We start from the raw sequence: 20,505 nt of genomic DNA, 5'->3' as shown, positions 1-20,505 counted from the left end.
TGTGCAAAATTCTGAGAATTCCGACTCCGTCCGACCTTCGCTCCGATGGAGTCAGAGTTGTCAGAATTCGGAGTAGCTCCGAATAGTCATTCGGAGTCGGAGTCGGAGTCGGAGTCGGAGCTCCTTGTAGCTCCGACTCCGACTCCGAATTTTTTTTTTAAACCCAGCTGTAAAACGACGTCATTTTACAGCTAGATTTAAAAAACAATTATTGAACGACACCGTTCCACTTAATATGGAACGGTGTCGTTTCATATGTCTTCCTAAAGAAGACTTCCTTCATACGTTCCCCCCTTCTTCTTCAGTTCTTCGGTTCTTCTTCTTCCTTCTTCAGTTCTTCTTCTTCCTTCTCCCTTCTCTCTCGCGTCTCCCGTCCCAGTGACTGAACCATCCCTTCTCTCTCGCGTCTTCCGTCCCAGTGCCAGCGTGCCGCCGTTCGTCGTTGCTCCTCCGTGCCGCCGTTCGTCGTTGCTCCTCCGTGCCGCCGTTCCTCGTTGCTCCTCTGTTCAGCTTCCACCTACGGTGAGCCCTAAATTTATGAGCCCTAAATTTAATTCAAGCACGTCTCTTATGAATTGGAGCCAGCAGTTGTGATTCTTGTGAATTGGTTGTATTGAATATTCAATATAGTCCCAACACGGCGCTCAAAACCCTGAATTTTACATTGTATTGCAGACTTGCGCTCGAGCGAGGTGTCGAGCGCAAGTCGAGCGCACGTTGTATTGAACATTGGTTCGAGCGCCACGTCGAGCGCACGTCGAGCGAACCTCTCTAGATGGATTCTGCTCGAGCGCCACGTCGAGCGCACATCGAGCGAACCTATCTGGATGGGTTCTGCTCGAGCGTCACGTCGAGCGTCACGTCGAGCGCACGTCGAGCGAACCTCTCTGGATGGGTTCCGCTGAGTCGAGCGCAAGTCAACCGAACCTCGATGTAATAATACATCGATACAATAATATATTATGATACAATAATACATGTCCTATTGTATAATACAATAGCCTAGTTTATTTTTAAACTAATTTTTTGCTTCTAATTTAATTTTTTCAGCTTCATTGATTGTGATATGGATCCTAGACATAGTGGAGATGATCGTCCACAAGGGGATGTGGCGAATGCTAATGCTACAACTCCTACACCGTTGGGTACTTCCACCCCTAGAGCCACATCTAGGGCAGCTACATCTAGAGCAGCTACATCTTGTGCGAGTAGTCGACTCCCACTCCCAGTTGATATAGAGGATGAGGATATGTTCAACAAAGAGGAGGAGATGCCCATTGAGCAAGATCAACCACCACGACCTTCTAAAAAGAGGTCGTGGACATGAGAGCATTTCACCAAAATTCCTGGTGAAATTGCGAACCCAGTAGCAAGATGTCATTACTGTGGATCACTTTGTGGATGCCATTTGAAGAAGCAAGGTACCAGTGTGTTAATAGCACATCTAAATGGTTGTCAACAATATAAGATAGCAAAGGGATTGCAAGCCACTGATCAGACCAACCTCAGTTACCAAACTTCTACAGCCACTGATGGTACACAGACTAAGAAATTGGTCATCCCTCAATACAGTGAGAAGATGTTGAGGGACATGCTTGCAGAGATGATAATTACTGATGAGATGCCATTTACCACAGTCGAGAAAAGAGGCTTTCGAAAGTTTCTAAATTTTGTTGAGCCACGATTTCCCATTCCATCACGGTATACAATGATGCGAGATTGTATGAAGAGGCATGCGAAGGACAAGGAGGAGATGAGAAAGATGTTTATTACCACTGGCCAGAGAGTGTCTTTTACGACTGACACATGGACTTCCATACAGAACGTCTGCTACATGTGTATCATAGCACACTACATTCGTACCATCATTCTTTTTTATAAAATTTTAAATTTATGTAATTTTCAACTCATGAGTCATGAGCATTTTTAATGCTAAATTTCAGGCGGACATAAAACAAATTAAAGATATAATCAAAATTCAGTAACAAAATCAGAACGAATATTTAAATTATTGAAAACTCTTGAATAAACCAAATATTTGTAGATCGTTCACTTTTAAAAAAAATATATATGTTGCTCACTATCTGAAACGAAATTGAACAATAAAATTTAAATAATAATAAAAAAAGAACAAAATTTCCGAAATTGAGTTCAAAAATTTTGTTCGGAGTCGAAGCTCCGACCTCCGTTCGGAACTCCCTCCGAACTTCAGTCGGAGTTCCGATCGAAGGTCGGAGCTCCGACCTCCGTTCGAAGTTTCGATCGGAGTTCGGAGCTCCGACCTCCGATCGGAATCGGACTCCGACTACATTCAGAGTCGGAGTCAGAGGGGAAATTCGGCTCCGACTTTTGTCGGAGTCGGAGGTCGGAAATGACAACTCCGACTCCGTCGGAGTCGGAGCCCACCCCTACTTGCAAGATATACAAGTAGTTAACTAAAACTGCTTTGCATACCTTCATCATATACAAGCATGAAGGGCAATATTACTGCCATTGCTTTACAAACTCTTATCTGTTTTAAACTATGTTAAGTAAAACTTGCGACGCCACTGAATCTTCCAATACAGAGAACCACAAACTCCACTGTGTTCTAAAATCTACAAGATTAACTACTTCCCACCCATATATGCCTTTCATAGTACAAAGAGTATTGCTTTGCATGGAGTAGAAGAAGATATACATGATCCTGGTATAGATTTTGCAACAATACCACTTGTCATGATTTATTTTGGGTGTGTATATAATCTGATATTTTTTGGTTGGATTTATGATAAGTTCGATAAAAGGACCACTATTATGAGCAAAAGCTTGCTGCAAGCTTGTATAATGTGGATAAGTTTTAGACCAGTGCAATGAAAGACATCCTCAGACTTCTATCCATGCATGACTTCATTTCATATCGTAATGAAAGGCATAGAATACACAAGCAGCATGAGGTTAACCTGCAGTTTTTCCAAATAACCTACACCACTCGACTTCATTTGATACCAACAAGAAAGACATAAAGTAAATGTTTTTTTTATACAATATAACATACACTACTTATTCCAATTATTGAGACCTTTTCCATATTTGTGACATATTTTAGTGGGACATGGCCACTAGCAAAAGTCCCCGAGAATAAGATATTTATAGCTTGCATGATTAACTCCATTACTAAGCCCTTATTAAGAATAATTTTGCCAACAATGATTCTCTCTTTAATAGAAATTCTTAAGAGATATATTGACAATGCATTTGTCTCCCTCTCAATATGGGAAACGAGAAAGAACAACCATCTACACTAACAACATCTACCTCAAATCCCATATCTGCGGTATGTTACATCATTTAATATATCAAAATTGAGTTGGAATTTGTTGAGTTATATTTATTTTCAAAATACATAAATAACTTAATCTCTCTTTCTTGTTAGGACATACCATCAACTTGTCCAAACATCCCAAATTATATGTTTGGTTATTATAGACCAGTGTCTGTGTGGTCACCGACTTTTCTGCCATATCCAGTTGGCAACCAATATCCATTCAACATACAGGTGGTGAAAACATGTTAATATTAATTTTTAATAAGTCGGCTTATTTTCATGATTTTTTTTTTTTTTTTTTTGGCAAAATGCTTATTACCCATTTCAACATGACATGGAACCTCTGATTCTTCTCATCAATACAAGCTCTGCTACAAGCAGACCAGTTGATTCAGAGGATAATAGACCCGATGGTGAGAAAACTAAAGTGTCATGTACATCCTCTAGAGTTGAAGAAAGTAATGAGGATAGACTAAATCTACGGAAAACTGAGGATGGCAGTGCTGAGACATCTCAGAATGTGCAGATGGATGATGATGTTATGATTGAAGAGCCAAAGTCGAGGATGGAGTTTAATTCACTTGCTTGTGCCCACGGTGGGAAGGCCCGAAATAGGACTTTTACTATTGCCAATCCACGTCCGACAGGAAAGACAGAATGTAAGACAAAGATTAATGCCTTAAAATCTGAGGAAAAATTTCAGTTAACTACAGTTCATAATATTCATAATCACGACATCAGTCCAAAGAAATCCCGCTTCTTTCGATGTAATAGAGAAGTCAGTGATACCATAAAAGGGTCTTAGATGCAAATGATTTGGCTGGCATCAGAATGAATAAGAGTTTCAGATCTCTTGTTGTGGGCGCGGGTGGATTTGAAAACCTTTCGTTCTTGGAAAATGATTGTTGTAACTACATCGACAAGGCAAAACATCTAAGACTTGGCTCAAGTGGTGTTGGAGCGCTTCAAGAGTACTTTTTATGGATGCAATACAAAAATCCTAAGTTCTCTACCTTAATGGATTTAGATGATAACAGGAGGTTAAAGAATGTTTTTTTGACAGACCCCCGTAGTAGAGCAGCCTACCAATATTTCAGTGATGTGGTCACATTTGACACCACGTACCTAACAAATAGATATGGGATGCCATTTGCACAATTCTTTGGTGTAAACCACCATGGGCAGTCAATTTTGTTGGGAGCAAGCTTGATTTCCAGTGAGGATACCGAGACCTTTGTGTGGTTATTCCAGACGTGGTTGCTTTGTATGGATGGTGTAGTTCCGAAAGCTATTATCACTGATCAGGACAAAGAGATGAAAAATGTAATTGCTATTGTTTTTCCAAAAAGTCAACATAGATTTTGCCTATGGCATATACTGAAGAAAGTCTTCAAGAAGTTTGGCTCCTATGGATCCTACAAAAGTGGGATGAAAAATCCTTTGATGAAATGTGTGTTGACACCCAAACCGTTAAAGAGTTTGAGCAACGTTGGGATCAGTTAATTACCACTTACAACTTGCATGAGAATTCGTGGTTGGAAAGTTTATACGCTGAGCGTGAACATTGTGCATAAAGAATAACAAAGATGTTCTCCATCTTATCTGAATATCTTATTTCAAACCCAAAAAAACCCTTACAAAGAGACAAAAAAATTCCTGGACATAAATTACCAAAATTTATATGTAACATATCAATACAAGGTAAAATGATATAAATTTCCTTACCCAAATCTGGGACTTAACACATCTTCAGTTACTTGCACTAGACTTGGGGAGGAAACAAACTAGGGTGGGATACTGAATTGAACAAGCAAAAGGAAGAACAAGTATAGACATGAGAAGGACATGATAGGCATGGAAGTCAGCAAGAAAATTTTCATTATACTGTACAATTCATTACTTGAGTTTGATAAAATACAATTTTTAGGACCTGTACAATTTATTACTTAATACAATTAATCAAGAAAATCATGTGTGCCCCAGGAAATTTCATGTTTTTCCTTTACAACATATCCCACCCACCTATATCCTGTGATAGATAAATAAATAAAAGGATCAATGACCAGCATTTGTAGGAGGTTGCGTAGCGTGCCTAACGTTACTCGCATGCCCATCATCCTCAGAATCGCTTATTAGTAAAGTTTCCTCCATTTCATTCAAGCGTCGTAGGACCGTGTTTTGGAGCATATCAAATTGACCACCCATAATAATGAACCGATATACCAGACTCTCACATCAAGTATCCATGCGCTCAAGATGAGTATGTAAGCCATCTACACGAGCATACACACTATCAATGCAAGTATGATGATCCTCAATGCGGTGTAGATGGCCTTCCAAATTATCGAGCTGAGTATCGATGTGCTCAAGACTAGCAACGATATGATCAAAATGACTATCGATGTGGTCAAGACGAGTTTGGATGTAACTCAAACAATCAAGCACCAAGGGTGGATGGTCTTGAGCTAGATGGCTGAGAATCCAATGGCGTTGTACGGAAAGGTTGTGAACTGGGTGCAGGATCCTCATCATCAAAAGGGAATAGGTGAATGTGTGCACGAATGAGCTGAATGGTCTGACGACCAATTGGAGCCTTCAGAGGGATTCTAGGCTCTGTCTTTGAAATAGGAACAGAGTGAAATAGAGTAATGCAAGTGACAAGACTCGCAAAAGGCAATCCCATCTGAATTTTGTTGGACTGATGAGCCTCTAAAATGACCTTGCAAATATGACTTCCCAGATTGATAGGAACATCATTGATCAGTGCATAAAGCAAGGTGGCTCTATCATGGTGGACATTACTGTGATGATTGGTTGGGTAAAAGTTAGTAAGGACGACCCTACTAAGAATGAGATAGTCAGGGGAGAACTTATTAGTAGAAATGGATGTTCGACCATCCCAAGCCACCTCATATCCACACAAGCAGGTGTAGGTAGCAGGGTTGCTAGGACTAAAGGTGCTGACATATAGATATGGGGCCTCGGTAACATGAGGGGCATTAAGCAAATCAACTAACATGCCCGAACTGACTCGGATTTGGATGTTCTGGAGAGTGACGTCAAAGGAACTATTGGGTGAGATGGCATGAATGTTGGAGTAAAACTCCCAGACCAACTCCATAAACAGAGGAGGGAGACTAGTGGTTAATGATACCCACTGGCGAGACCGAAAGATATGTGGCAGTATAGTCTCTTGAAGCTCACCTAGATTGACCTCAAGCTCAATAATGAGAGTGCGCTTGGAAAAATTTTCAGTGTATAGTTGTTGAACCCGAGCATTATGGAACACTGATTGGGCAGGAGCAGAAGGAGTTGGCCGATGTCGTACACGTTGCATGGTGTTTGTATGTAGGCATAATAAAGCAAATTAGACATTGAGGTAAATTAATAAAGCAAATTAGAAATCGATGTCAATTTGTTAGGACAATAAAAGGTAAGACGTAGTCTAAAATGACAAGTAGCAGACTGCACTAAGAAACTCATCCAATAATGACAACAAACACGGTTTAATGATAAACTTCATCTCTAGATCTCAATTGAGAAAATATTTGTAGATGCATATATGCAAATTGGAAAATAACTTGTCTAGAAAATACAGAGGATGAGATAAAAACTCAAAAAAAAAAAAAAAAACTTATTAACATTATGAACCCCGGAACTAGAAATGCAATTCATTTCTTAAGTATGCAGCTTGCAAGTACCCGCAGAATAAGACACTTACTACTCACACCTGAGAAATTGCCTAAAATAACTAGGATGATTAGATAAATAATCATAGCAACAAACTCTTTTAATTTCTTTGAGCAAGGAAATCATTTTCAATTATAAAAGTAAAGAATCATCCACTCATAATAAGTACTAAAAAACTTCCAACTCATATAAGAGTATCTTGCAATTCTTAATATGGAACTTTGCTTTAAATCAATTCTACGCATTAGGATAAGTGGGAGATTTCTTTTTATAAAGCCATCCTCCAAGTTATTACAATTTCCATGACAGAGAAATTTGTTGAAAATAATATTAATGGGTGCATGAATCAAGTTAATGATATGATAGATGTATGTGATCAATTAGATCAGGAACATACAATCATAAAGCATTTATAAGAATGTTATAATCTGCTCCATTGAATGCAGGTTTTAACAAGCATCCACATAAACATGCTATCCCAAAATCCACGTGATCCACCAGTTCACTTCAACCAAATAAGGCCCAAAGATCCACTGACCTAGGCATGAACCCCCAAGGAGGACAAGTTGGTCGTGAAATCTAGAATCAAATTTATCCCAAGTGGACTGTCCATGCAATATTGGACAAATTTCTACATTGAGAGACACATTCCTGTGCTTGCACTAATAATATTTAGCTATCTACATCAACCTTTTATCTCATGTTTATAACAGATGCCAATGGTTATTTCATATTCATAGAGATAAAAGCACAAGAGAAAAGGGGAATGCATGAAAGCTGACGAAAGAATACACCAGCTAAGGAGGATATGTATGTGCATGCGTGGACATATTTAACTAGTGCAACACCAATGACCATTGCAGAGAGCATGCTTAAAAGTAAAAATAGAAACAAAATATATTTAAAAAAATAAGCACAAAAAAAAGAAAAAAAAGTTTGCTATGTACACTGTTTTTCGATATAAATTGCACGCTTGAAAGCAGCTGGTTTATTTCCCAAATTAAAGTTTGTGATCTATATCCAAATATAAATAGTTTCCTTAAACCCAAATTTTATCTAAAAGATAATTTAAAGTTGAATCATTATTAACTCTCAAGATAATTTAAAGTTAAGGGCATGGACTTATGATTCTAAAGTGACAACTTCATATACTATAGGATACAAAAGTAACTCAGGATCTCTAGAGCTAATACGAGATTGATGGCACAAAAAAGCACTCTGAAAAAGCTAATTTTGCAGTAGATCATTGTCTTCTAAAGCCACATTCCTTTCAAAACTCTGTCTCACTCTAACACAGTTCTAACCAATCAGTAAAAGTAGGTCAGCTTTGTAGCCCATGTACAAGGACAATGTACACATGCAATAACATAAATTTCAGTCCCGAAAAATTACAATAACCTCAACGTTTGATGAAAAACCGAAATACCCAAACTTCCCCAACCCGTCAAATTACTAATCCCTAATTTCTAACAAAACGACGCCGATGAAAAATGACAAATGCATTTAACCCGTCCATGTTATCCCTTTAACCCGTCAAATTACTAGAATACATTTAATCCATTTAATGTTATTAACTGTTATTAGAATATTAATGTTAATCCACGTTATTAACATTAGATGTATTTGTTAGATTAGTTTGGGATTAACATTGTAAAGTTAACATTGTATTACTTAATACATGTTAACAGTTATTAACCCAAGTAACATTAACACAAACTCATGTTAATATTATTAATCCATTTAACATGTAACGTGGGCGTTACATGTATTTGTTAGATTAGTTTGGGATTAATCTAGCAAATTACTAATCCCTAATTTCTATACGGTTTATGTCAAACGACGCCGTTTTCATTTTGCCACGTGGGCGTCGATGCCATAGTGGGGACGCAACACGATTGTATAGAATTTTTGTTTTAAAATAAGTATATCTTTTGAGTAATAATATTAGATATAATCTTAAGGTATGCAAGTCTCACATTCTCATTTTGAAAAAAAGTAGAGTCTACCGTTAAAAAATAAGAATGATATCACACTTCAAAATTTGTTGTCTTATTTGGATGATTCATTTAAGAGAAAGATAAACATGTCATATAATCCCACGTCTGTTAAATTTTCAAATACCATAGGTCAAGTATACTTAATAGTATTGTATCAAATCTCTCTCTTCAAATAGACCATCCAATAAAAAAGGAAATTGAATATTTGTATTGATCTCGAGACTTCGAGCAATCGAGACCAAACACCTCTTACACAAGTTGCTACACATGGTTCACACATGATCTTAAAAAAACAAACTTAAAAACTGACGTTATTTGATATTTTACGTTATGAAATATTTTTTTGTTATAAAGTAGATTTACCGTCTTACAGAAGCAACGCCAAACGTATTTTGTAAGATTTATATGTGGCCGTAGCACTTCTTGGTTGTCAGTAACCATTTCCATCCCAAACAACCGAAAGATTCCATTCATTCATGTCATATAGGTAGAAAAGCTCTACACTAGTATACCTTTATTTAAGTATTGTCAATTCCCAACTTGCGTTTCCTTACAATGCAAGAAATCTCACCTATAGCTTTAGTACTAAAATCACAACTAGCATGATTAATTATTGAGACGATCTACATCGGATGTGATTGTACTGACTCCTACGCGATACATTTACAGAATTACATGGAAGCAAATCATCAAAGAAAACAAGGATGGAGAAAGAGGAAAAGTGAAAAAGGATCTTCGGTAAGCTCCCCACTTTTTTCCAGAATATAAAACTATTCATGGCTTTCTAAAGACATAATTAAAAGGTTCAGCGAAAATGTGCTATAAAACCAATTGCAGGGTGCAAATATCCTTCACATGGGAATGATATCAAATTCATGGGGCATGAAATCTTCACTTGGTCTATAGTATTTGTCTGGGGAGTACAGGCTTAAGTTGGACACTTGGCCTGTGTAGAGGCAGGCAAATCTCTCAACCTGTCATGCAAAAAAACAAAAGAGAAAACCAAGATTTGTATATCACATGAGCCTTATGCTATGGCCTTGCAATTATAAGAAAGGTTTTGCAAAATAGTTGTCTAAACACCCGATAAAAGGTGGCGTAAACTTACCTGATGTGCAAAGCGTGAGTTCTGATAACCAGTCTTCATAAGCTGTCCCCAAACTTTATGAAACTGTAATTATTGGCAAGCATAAAAACACAAAACAGATTACATATACATAAAGTAGTTCAAAATACATTATACAATAAAAGCTTGCTACCTTTTGGTGACATTCCCGTTGAGCCAGTTGATGAGTTAATCTGACAGGCTCCCTCTGAGACTATCAAATGAAGAACCGAAAAACAATAAGTTTCACACAACAGCATTCAAAAGCTGGCTAAGACATTATAGCATTATAGATAAGCCAAACCTCCAACTCATTGAGTGCAGAAGATAATTTCTGTTTCTCATTAACATTGACATCTTCAAACCTGAAAAAAGGAAATCCATTAAATAGAACTGCTAAAAAAATTGGTGGACAAGATATGCTGTCCAGATAGATAGTTACTTGAGAGACCACTTCAAACGATGTATTTGGTCTTCAATGTTGTCACGCTGATTTCGCATTAGTCGTAGTTCCTGCATATAACTAATGTCAATTACAACATATTTCCTGTAAATACTAAAGAGCAAGGTGGATATTGGTGCTGTTTTCACAGGTTCATTTTCTAATCTCTTTACTACCTCTTTGCCTACTAATTTTGAGGATTGTCTGAGTGCTCTGGTTCCCAAGATTTCGATTGAGATGAACACTAGCCTTATGAAGCAATTCACAAAGGAAGAAATTAAAGCAGCTGTGTTTCAAATGAATCCCTTGGGATCTCCTGGTCCTGATGGATTTCCAGCTCAATTCTATCAGAAGCATTGGGAGGTGGTGGGTGGAGACGTATGCAATTTTGTCCTACAGGTGCTTAATCATGGTGGTTCTCTCAAAGAGGTAAATGACACCTTCGTCTCACTCATTCCTAAGGTTAAGAATCCAAAGAGAGTGGCTGAGTACAGACCTATCAGCCTTGGTAATGTCATTTACAAAATAGTGTCCAAAACACTAGCTAATAGGCTGAAAGTTATCCTACCTGACATAATCTCCTTGAACCAAAGTGCCTTTGTGCCTGGGAGGCTTATTTCTGACAACACTGGTGGCTTTTGAGGTGCGCCACTCTATGACCTCAATAATGAACGGGAGGAAAGGATTTATTGCCCTAAAAATGGATATGAGCAAGGCCTATGATAGGGCAAAATGGAGCTTTATAGAGGCAGTGATGAAGAAGGTGGGTTTCAACAGAATTGGGTGTCCCTCATTCAAAACTGTCTAAACTCAGTTTCCTATTCCATTCTGGTTAATGGTGAGCCTCAACAGAAATTTTATCCCTCCAGGGGCCTTAGACAAGGTGACCCCTTATCCCCCCTACATTTTCATCCTTTGTGCTGAGGCCTTATCATCTCTGTTGCATATAGCTGAGTAGTGTGGTGACATTACTAGTGTCCCAATTGGGAGAGGCCCTACCAGTGTCAATCACATCTTTTTTGCAGATGATAGTCTGCTCTTTTGCCAAGCTAGCACTGAAGAGTTGACTAGAGTTCTCAATATCCTTGAATCATATGAACAGGCCTCGGGTCAAGTATTGAACAAGGACAAGTCATCTGTCTTTTTTAGCAAGAACACTAGGTAGAGGCACAAAAACAGATACTGCAATTTTGAAAAGTATTTGGGATTGCCTGCAGTTGTGGGTAGGGCTGAAATTGCAGCTTTTCATTCTCTCATAGATAGAACCTGGGCTAGGGTGGCCAACTGAAAAACTAAGTTCCTCTCAGCAGCAGGTAAAGAAGTTCTCCTTAAAGCTGTCCTCTAGGCTATTCCAACCTATTCAATGTGGATCTTTCTCTTGCCTACCTCTATTACTAAAAGACTCAACAAGCTGCTTAAGAAATTTTGGTGGGGCCATAATGAAGATACCTCAAAAATCAGGTGGGTGAACTGGAAACAACTTAGTCATTCAAAAGAATCTGGGGGCTTGGTTTCAGGGACTTCAGAAGTTTCAACTAGCTGGAGAATATTGCAGGATCCATCCTCTCTGGTTGCCAAGGTGTTCAAGCAAATGTATTTTAGCAAGGTGGACTTGTTGGATGCTAAACTAGGGCCAGGGCCATCTTTTGCTTGAAGAAGTTTGTAGGCAGGTCTGTCTTTGCTTAAGAAGGGTCTCATGTGGAGGGTAGGGAATGGCCAAAGCGGGCACATCTGGTCAGATAGAAGGGTTCCAAATCTCCCATCATATCATATTACCTCCTCTCAAGTTGAAGGGTGTAGATGTGAAACAGTTAATGATCTGATTGACTCTGATCTGAAGCAATGGAAGGAGGACCTCCTTCAAGAGATTTTCTCCATGCAGGAGATTGAGGCCATTAAATCCATTCCTATCAGTCTTGGGGGGAGAGCAGATAAAATGGTATGGAGTTATACTAATACTGGCCAGTTTTCAGTAAGAAGCGGGTATCATCTTCACAGAGGCTTGGAGACTGAGTTGGAAGGGGAATCTTCAAGCAGATCAGGAGAACAAGGAGGGTTGAAGGTGTTATGGAAAATGAAGGTGGCTCCTGCTGTTAAGATGTTTCTCTGGAAAGCTTGTAGTGAAGCCCTTCCCACCCTTGCTAATCTGAAAAGAAGAAAGATTATTGAAGATAGTTTGTGTTTCATCTGCAGGCAAGAACCTGTGACCTCGGGTCATGTGCTTTGGGGTTGTGCAGCTGCTAGGGACGTGTGGAATCAAAGTTGCAAAAAAGTGCAAAAGATGACTTGTCAGAGTGAGCTTTTCATCAACATCTGGACTCAGTTAATCACCTTACTAGTGATGAGCTGGAGGAAGTGGTTGTTACACTGAGAGGGATTTGGACTAGAAGGAATGAGGTATCACATGGAAAAAGTTTCAAGCATCCTGTTGTTATAGTTCAGAAGGCCAGAGCAGAGTTAGCAAACTTCAAAGAATCAAATCAAGCTGGTCATCAAGTCCCTAATCAGATGGCTCAGGTGATTCACAAGTGGACAAAACCAACAGAGGGGACCTTTAAAGTAAATTGGGATGCTGCAGTGAAGGTAGTTGAGGGTAAAATTGGTGTTGGTGTGATTATAGGGATCATCAGGGCCAAGTAATTGGCACCCTTCAAGCTTTGAGGAACCTGAGAGGCAGTCCTTTTGATGCTGAAGCTCGTGGTCTTATGTTGGCAACTGTTTTCTGCAAGGAGTTGGGCCTGAAGCAGGTTTGGTTAGAAGGAGATTCAAAGCAAGTTGTTGACCTGTTGCAGATGCAGAACTCTAATTGGAGCTTAGGAGGGTTGTTGATTGAGGATGCTAGACAGATCATGGACTCTTGTGCTTCATGGACAGTGTCTCATGCAAATCGAGAGGCAAATATGGCAGCTCACCAACTGGCCCAGGCTGCTCTAATATGCTCTGACGACTTATACATTATTGAAGAGTGTCCTTCATGCATTTACTCAATTGTAGTAAGAGAGATGTTGTAAGCTCCTTTTATTAACAAGATCAGTTTCATTTCAAAAAAAAAAGAAAAAAAAGAGCAAGGTGGTTTTTAAGACAAGCTTTTGTTCCCACCCCCAGTAAGAACTATTTTATAAGCATACTTAATTGGCCATCTCACTTTAATTTTTTTATTAAGAATTAAACTCCTATAAAAGCACTGGCGTAAAATATTAAAATTAAATCTATAAACACCTTGCGGGTATCCCTTAATTCCCAAAGAAGTTCAACCTCTCTCTCAAGTTCTGGAACAACAAGCATTGTTCTCCAACCTGCTCACAAGACAAATACCACAGCCAAACCATTATACATAATATAAAAAAAAGATTTGTCGTTTCAGAAACTTCATATATACACCATAGATACCTTGATACACCATGGAAACCTCATTTGATATCCATCCAGGACATGGTGCAAGATATGAATTGAAAATACAAGAGGGAAATCAAATAACTAATGGGAAGTAATATAAGAACAAATCATACCGAGAACCTTTTTGCTGCGTAAAATATCTCCATAGATATGATCCCCAACATAGAGAACCTGCAAAAAGTAAAATATATTTGAATTAAGTACCTAAACATACAATAATCAAATAACGGACAAGTTAGCATGTAAGTGCAACAAAGTTTCCTCTCGCCACCTATGTTCAACAGGATAGTTCACCTGTGAACTTGACTCAATTGAGAGCAGTTTATGCAGATGACCAACACTGCCACCCTGAAACATATCAGCTATCATCAACATTTATTCAGATTTTCAAAGCAAAGAAAAAAGCAAACCATAAATCTGGTTTAAGTTCATGTTATTATAACATAAACAGCTTTTACACAGAATAGTATCGAGCAAAATATCTCAATCAAAGTACCTGGAAAACTCTGCACGTCTTATTCTGCCCCTTCAATGATAATCTTAGTGAAGTACTACCCACCTTGTAAATAAATCATAAACTGAATTAATAAAGGAAAAACGCACACCATATAGTGGTAGGATATGCAAGACAAGAACTGACAACAATATATATTGACCTGAGGCATAGGAGAGCCATTATCAGTATTAAGTAGCATCCCAGACTCAGGTTCAACTTCAAATAGATTTGCACGATTGTCCTCATGGAAGAAGCCTGGTTTTGCACTATATGGACAATTGCCTCTCTCAGGTTAGGCGTGAAAGTACAAAGCAAATAAACAAAGCTTATTGGTATATTTAATATAAATAAAATGAGCTTTTTTAATCATAAACACATTTTCATCTTAACATAAAATCTTAATAAATCAAATCCAAACTCCATCAGATCTCTGAAAAGGAACAACTTCTATTTTAAACAAATTTGTTTAAATCCAGTTAAATATCCCAGCACTAGTTTTTTGGTGTAGTTAGTCGGTTTCACTACAAGTAAAAAACATGAAGTAACTTCACTACCCAATGTTTTCTTTCACTTAAAACTTAAATTAATAACCGTCAATTCTACTCCAACTAAATGACAACTTTCAAGAATGCAGAGAAATACATTTGAACGGAGAGATCTTTTGGCCTCTCCCAAAAAAGGGGGAAAACAGAGAAGAAAGCTAAAGCAAATTTATGATGAACTACTGATTGTCACATAAATTTTTAAAAATTGTTATATTACAATCTAAAGAGAATGCGGAGACTACAGGCTATATACCTGCCAGTAATTACAACGTCGAAGTATTGAAGCCAGTCAAAATTGCATTTGTTACTACCATTCATTGTGCGGGATTCACAGAGGAAATTCATCACAATGTTCGTGTAGTCCCATAAACTGCAAGAGATATAATCAATATTCTTCATCTTGTCACTTCTTACAAAAAAGAAAAAGAAACTTTCATACTTCATGTAAATTTAATATCTTATACATCAGAAAGGAAAGGATAGAACCTACAAATAGCTTGCAATGTAGAAGCAAATTCTATAACTATTTTAACGTTGGTATAGCCCTATAAGTTTTTTTTCCTATCATTTCTATGTTGTAGGAATTTTTAGCTTCGTCAACTTCAAGCATAACTCAATAAAACACATGTCAACAGTGATATAGTTCTAGATTGATATTTGAAGACAGGATTAAGAGAAGCAATAATACCTGTTTGTCACCAAGAATGTGGAACGACCAGAATCTCTGAGCATTTTGAGCATGGGCACGATTGAAGTATCTTCGTTGATATAGCTAGTAGGGAATAAACGAAAAAATGAGTGAAATTTAAGCTTCCAATAACTTAACTCAGCAATTGTAAATAAAAAACATAAGAACACCCTTCACTATGATATTAAATACAGTTTCCTTCCTTACTGTTTAGGATCTTTTGCAACCATTTGCTTTAAAGTTCCATCACGGTGGCACAAATCAACTGCAGCTCGCACATCTTTGTACATGCGAGAGTAACTGGGAAAAAAAATTATAGAACATTGAGATAGCAGCGTTCTATGGAGTGCCAGCTCAAATTAGTGATCGCATACAGTTAGTTGTAAGAGAAAAAGGGCTCTTCAAGAAGCCATAAGAGAAAAACAGGACGAAGAAGAAGAAGAAGAAGAAAGGAATATTCTTACTCAACACCCTCTGGAACCTTTCCAGGATTATTATCCCGAAAGTCAACCAGTTGAGCAAACAAGTAGGCTTCCGCTAGTGAAAAAAGGGTATCAATGAGAGCATAGTCAGGTTCATCAAAAGAATCCCGTATCAAAGTATTCCCATAGGTCCCCACTTTTTCTTCCTTTGACAACTCCTTGAATCCATGGTAGGCAACTTTCACATACTTATGGCGATCCATCTGTATAAAGCACAAAATAATTAATCAAACACTTTATCCATGAGATTGAAACAAGAAAGAGCAAAACAGCAACCTAAGCCAAAGGCAAGGATTAACCTTCAAGATGTTGCCTCTCTTTTTATCAAGCACCAGACCTCTCACCATGTACTTCCAATCAAACGACCAATCCAGCAACTACATAGGATCATTTTACTCGATAAACCAACACATTGGAATTTTCAGAATAAAAACTACATATAATGCAATAAATAAAGTACACTGAAATCAGCGCTATACGAGCATAAAAGTAATAGAAATAACACATCAAACCTAAGAATGACATGCTAGATCAACTGAAACACATATTACCTAGGTTATTTTGCATAATTTATTATGCAACGCTGTAATCTTCCTAGAACAGTAAGCATACATGAGAAAATAGACAAACCTCACACGGGTATCCCAAATCATGCACCAATTTTTTAATTGTGCCTTCATAAGCAAGGGATTCGAAAGTCTCAGGCTTGTATTGTGCCAAAGTGTAATCCATATCAAACCCAACAGCAACAATATTCTTCATATTTAATGATCTGTTGCAAAAGATATGCTTTCCTATATCAATCTTACGTCCTCCTTCAGGTGATGACCATATACATGGTTTATGACCACCATCACCGATAGACACATGAAAATTTGATGATTTGTCGCCTACAATAGTCCCGAGGCTCTCGTCCATTGGATAACTTGCATGCAATTGACTTGCTCCTGATAGTATTTAGCGGGGAGAGGAGAGGAGGAAAAAATAAAGGTTAGCTTTTGATGGTGATTGAGAATGATAGCACTAAATTAGAACGAGTCCAGGCTGCACAATGCAACTATACATATTAATTATTATCATGTATATTGTCTTCGCACATAAAATTACGAGTTCTTGCATAAAAAAACCCAGAATATGTTTGCCCAAAAGGACATGTATAGTCAAATGTCTCACGTTCACACAACTTCAAATTTGGTGTCAATTTCATTCTATATGATTTCTCACTTGAGATTTTATTGTGTGATTTTTAATTGAATCAAATGCACACTCTAAAACAACCCATACAAAAACAAACAACTTATTTCTGGTTATTTATTCATAGGGCGTGTTTTATATTATACCAACAAATATACAAACAGAAACAATCACATTTGTGGAAACATGCTCGATAATCCATCATACAACAGAACTAATTAATTTCGTTCACACTTTCCCTTGAAGCAAGCGGGCAGGTCAGCCTGATGTAATCCAAAGGTCAAAATCCTCATTCCCGCAGCTTCTCATCCAACCCATTCGGCCAAATTCACAGACGTTGCTATCTTATATGAAAATTTTAAACAAGACAAAAACAACATTTTCTCTCAAAATAAAACCTTAAGATCTTACCTGTGTTTCGAATCAAAAGAGCACAAAGTGCACCACGCTAAGTTCCAACTCTAGGAATCCTCCAAGCTACGCTCCGAGAAACACCTAAAAATCCAATTCCTCAATTAAAGACCAAACAATCTTTTCGCTCTCAAAACAATCTCCCAACTAATAAAAAAACTGGTTCCAATCTTTACACTCCACAACCTCCTATTCTAGACCATCCCTCCTCGTAACTCCAAAACTTTCACCAAAGTTCGACGAACATCAATTTCACCAAAGAAACACTAAGTTTACCGACAATAGAAAATACACTGAAAGACATTGATAGAACCGTAAACGAATAATAACTTTCAGCCTCGCCTCACCAGAATGAACCCATAATTTTCAACTAAACAAAATCAAATACTTTTCAAAGCAGGACAGTTATGAAGCAAAATGGAGCAAGACCCAAGTAAGGAAACGAACCTGTGTTGCGAAATCCTCTTCGTTTTCCTGACCGAAGAGGAATCCAGGAAGAGAGCGGAGGAGTAGAAAATTCAGGGGAGAAGAGCGATAGACAAAAGGAAACGGGCTTCTTTGGGATTCGCATGGTGGAATTAAATAGGCATTTTGGAAGTGGTGGAGAGAAAGGAGAGGAATCGGGTTCCCGAAGCGATGCTACTGCGTTTGGGGTTTGATTAATACAACTTGGCCATGAACAACGTTTGCAAGAAGAAGTTGCAGGGTCGAAGAACATATCACGTATGTATGCAACGTGTGTAGTTACGAGAGCGAATACAACAGCGGGAGAACATGTCCGTGGATTAGTATTATTCCCCGGCTGGAATTGGATAATCCATGTTGTGGTGGAGGAATCTATTTCCCAGAATAATAAAGTGCCATTAATTATTCGACTCCTCACTCTCAGCGGGAAAACGTTTGGAAAAGAAACGGCAAAATATTATTTCTGGTTTGGTTTGGGTTTGGATTAGGTTGCTGTGCCACGTCGGATTGTGTGTGCGCAGCTGTCGTCCATAAGTTGCGCCACAGGTGGAGGGATCTTGTGTCCGGTTTAAATTTGTAATTTGTGTCCTTTTTCTCTTCCATTTTGGTTTAGTCACGTTTCACGTTTACACTGGTCAGAGCATTGATATTAGATTGATTATTTTATTCTTTAAATTTTAAAGAATATGTAATTTTTTTATTTTTAACTAATCATTTAAAATTTAAAATTTATATTAGATTAGTCATCACACTCTCTATAATAATAAAATATTATTATTTTTTATTTTTATATTTTTATAATTAATTTTTATTTTTTAATTAATTCTATTTTCATAATCTCATATAATTTCCATCAATCATATTCATTTTTATTTTTACGATCTAATAAAAAAAATTTCATCACATAATATCAATATTATCAAAATAATTACATCGATCTTCGATGCAACCAAACCAATTCTCAAAAATATCATCACCGACTAATACAAAATTTACAAAAAAAATTGCCACTATAATGACTTCCATCTCAAGAAGATCTCCACAGATTTTTTTTATTAAGTTATACAAACCTACGTACCACTACCAGTAAGTCTTGAATACGGGGGAGGGAGAGAGTGGATATTAATAAACAATGTATTTAAAGGTGAAATAGTACTTTTCATATTTGAAGAAAAAGATAAATTTACTGTTGATAATATTTAGGATAAAAAGTGTTTGGCTAATTCAATATAGGCCAGCTATTGATAAAATTAGTTAAATTTAAAGATGAAATGTTATTTGAAGAAACCAATGTGAATGCTCTTAAGATGATTGACTTCTTTATAAATTGTAATGAATTAAAATAATGGACTAATTTTTTTAGAATTTATCTAAAATGAATTTAAATGTGTTTGAATATTAAAATAAATTTAGGCTACATTTAGATATTAAACTGAGTTGAGTTGAGATGATAAAATATTATTAAAATATTATTTTTTAATATTATTATTATTTTAGAATTTAAAAAAATTGAATTGTTTATTATATTTTATATTAAAATTTGAAAAAATTGTAATGATGAGTTGAAATGAATTGATGATCCAAATGTACCCATGTATTTATGAGAAGTTAAAATATGTTGTAGGTCTCGCGTGTAAAGAAGTATTGAGTTAAAAAAAGTTATAGATCCCACATGTAAAGAAATTTTGAGTTGAGATAAGTTTAATAATATGAGAGTTAATGTTTAGATATTAGATTCAGTTTAAAATTACATTGAATTAAATTGATTTCAGACCAATGTAAATTTCAAACAGGCCTGAATTATTATATTCTTCAGTCCGTACATAGAGTATCATTCACGTCACTACTTGAATAGTAAGAATTAAATTGTAAAATTTAAAAATTTAAATTTTTTCTTTTAAATCAAATCATATTTGTTATCACTTATAAATAAAAAATTTCTTTAATTTAAGCTCAATTTTATGAAAAATAATATGAATAAAATATTTTATAACTGATTGATATAATATAATGATATAATATTATAAACATATTAACAAATTCTAATTTTTTTATGAAAACATTAAGTTTTCTTTTTAATTTTAAATTTCTTTATCTGATTGGAATTTTATATCTTGCATTACCACGTTCCCTTTTACATAGAAGAATATTTTACAAAGAATTTACGGATAACAGAGAGATTTTTTTTGTTTTTTTGTTTTTTTGTTTTTTGTTTTTTTTTTTTTTTTTTTGGCGTCTCCGAATAGGATAAATAAATTATGTATGTATTTCTTTGTCCTTTTTTTTT

The 20,505-nt window shown here is 36.7% G+C and overlaps 1 protein-coding gene and 1 long non-coding RNA gene across 3 annotated transcripts; one reads left to right on the top strand and one right to left on the bottom strand.

Moving 5' to 3' along the window:
- Positions 1-9,491: 9,491 nt before the first annotated feature.
- Positions 9,492-18,655, bottom strand: LOC121243456 (5'-nucleotidase domain-containing protein 4-like). Of its 2 annotated transcripts, XM_041141573.1 has the most exons (18): positions 18,201-18,339; positions 17,754-17,837; positions 16,779-17,095; positions 16,448-16,525; positions 16,131-16,351; positions 15,874-15,966; positions 15,667-15,750; positions 15,232-15,348; positions 14,594-14,699; positions 14,434-14,496; positions 14,232-14,285; positions 14,051-14,108; positions 13,761-13,837; positions 10,542-10,612; positions 10,404-10,464; positions 10,254-10,313; positions 10,103-10,165; positions 9,492-9,968 (listed from the first exon to the last, which is right to left on the bottom strand). In XM_041141573.1, the coding sequence occupies exons 3-18, from the start codon at positions 17,064-17,066 to the stop codon at positions 9,846-9,848; spliced, it is 1,617 nt and encodes a 538-aa protein (XP_040997507.1). In that variant the 5' UTR covers positions 17,067-17,095; positions 17,754-17,837; positions 18,201-18,339; the 3' UTR covers positions 9,492-9,845. The 2 variants fall into 2 exon arrangements, with proteins under 2 accessions (XP_040997507.1, XP_040997506.1); XM_041141572.1 differs by lacking the exon at positions 17,754-17,837 and having other exon boundaries at positions 18,201-18,655.
- On the top strand, positions 10,532-13,730 carry LOC121243457. The gene is made up of 2 exons (XR_005936142.1): positions 10,532-10,667; positions 13,611-13,730. It is a non-coding gene; the product is annotated as an uncharacterized LOC121243457 (long non-coding RNA).
- Positions 18,656-20,505: the final 1,850 nt, after the last annotated feature.

The sequence above is a fragment of the Juglans microcarpa x Juglans regia genome, chromosome 8D (genome assembly GCF_004785595.1).
Source record: "Juglans microcarpa x Juglans regia isolate MS1-56 chromosome 8D, Jm3101_v1.0, whole genome shotgun sequence".
In the NCBI taxonomy this organism is placed as follows: Eukaryota; Viridiplantae; Streptophyta; class Magnoliopsida; order Fagales; family Juglandaceae; genus Juglans; species Juglans microcarpa x Juglans regia.
The sequence above is the reverse complement of the archived record's forward strand: the minus strand, read 5'-3'. Positions and strand labels throughout refer to the sequence as shown.

Coding starts and splice junctions, on each gene's coding strand:
- LOC121243456 (XM_041141572.1), bottom strand. CDS start 18,471: ATGTTCTTCGACCCTGCAACTTCTTCTTGCAAACGTTGTTCATGGCCA. Junction 15,349..15,666: donor ACATTCTTGGTGACAAACAG/GTATTATTGCTT, acceptor TATCTCTTGCAG/TTTATGGGACTACACGAACA. Junction 14,109..14,231: donor CAATTGAGTCAAGTTCACAG/GTGAACTATCCT, acceptor TACTTTTTGCAG/GTTCTCTATGTTGGGGATCA.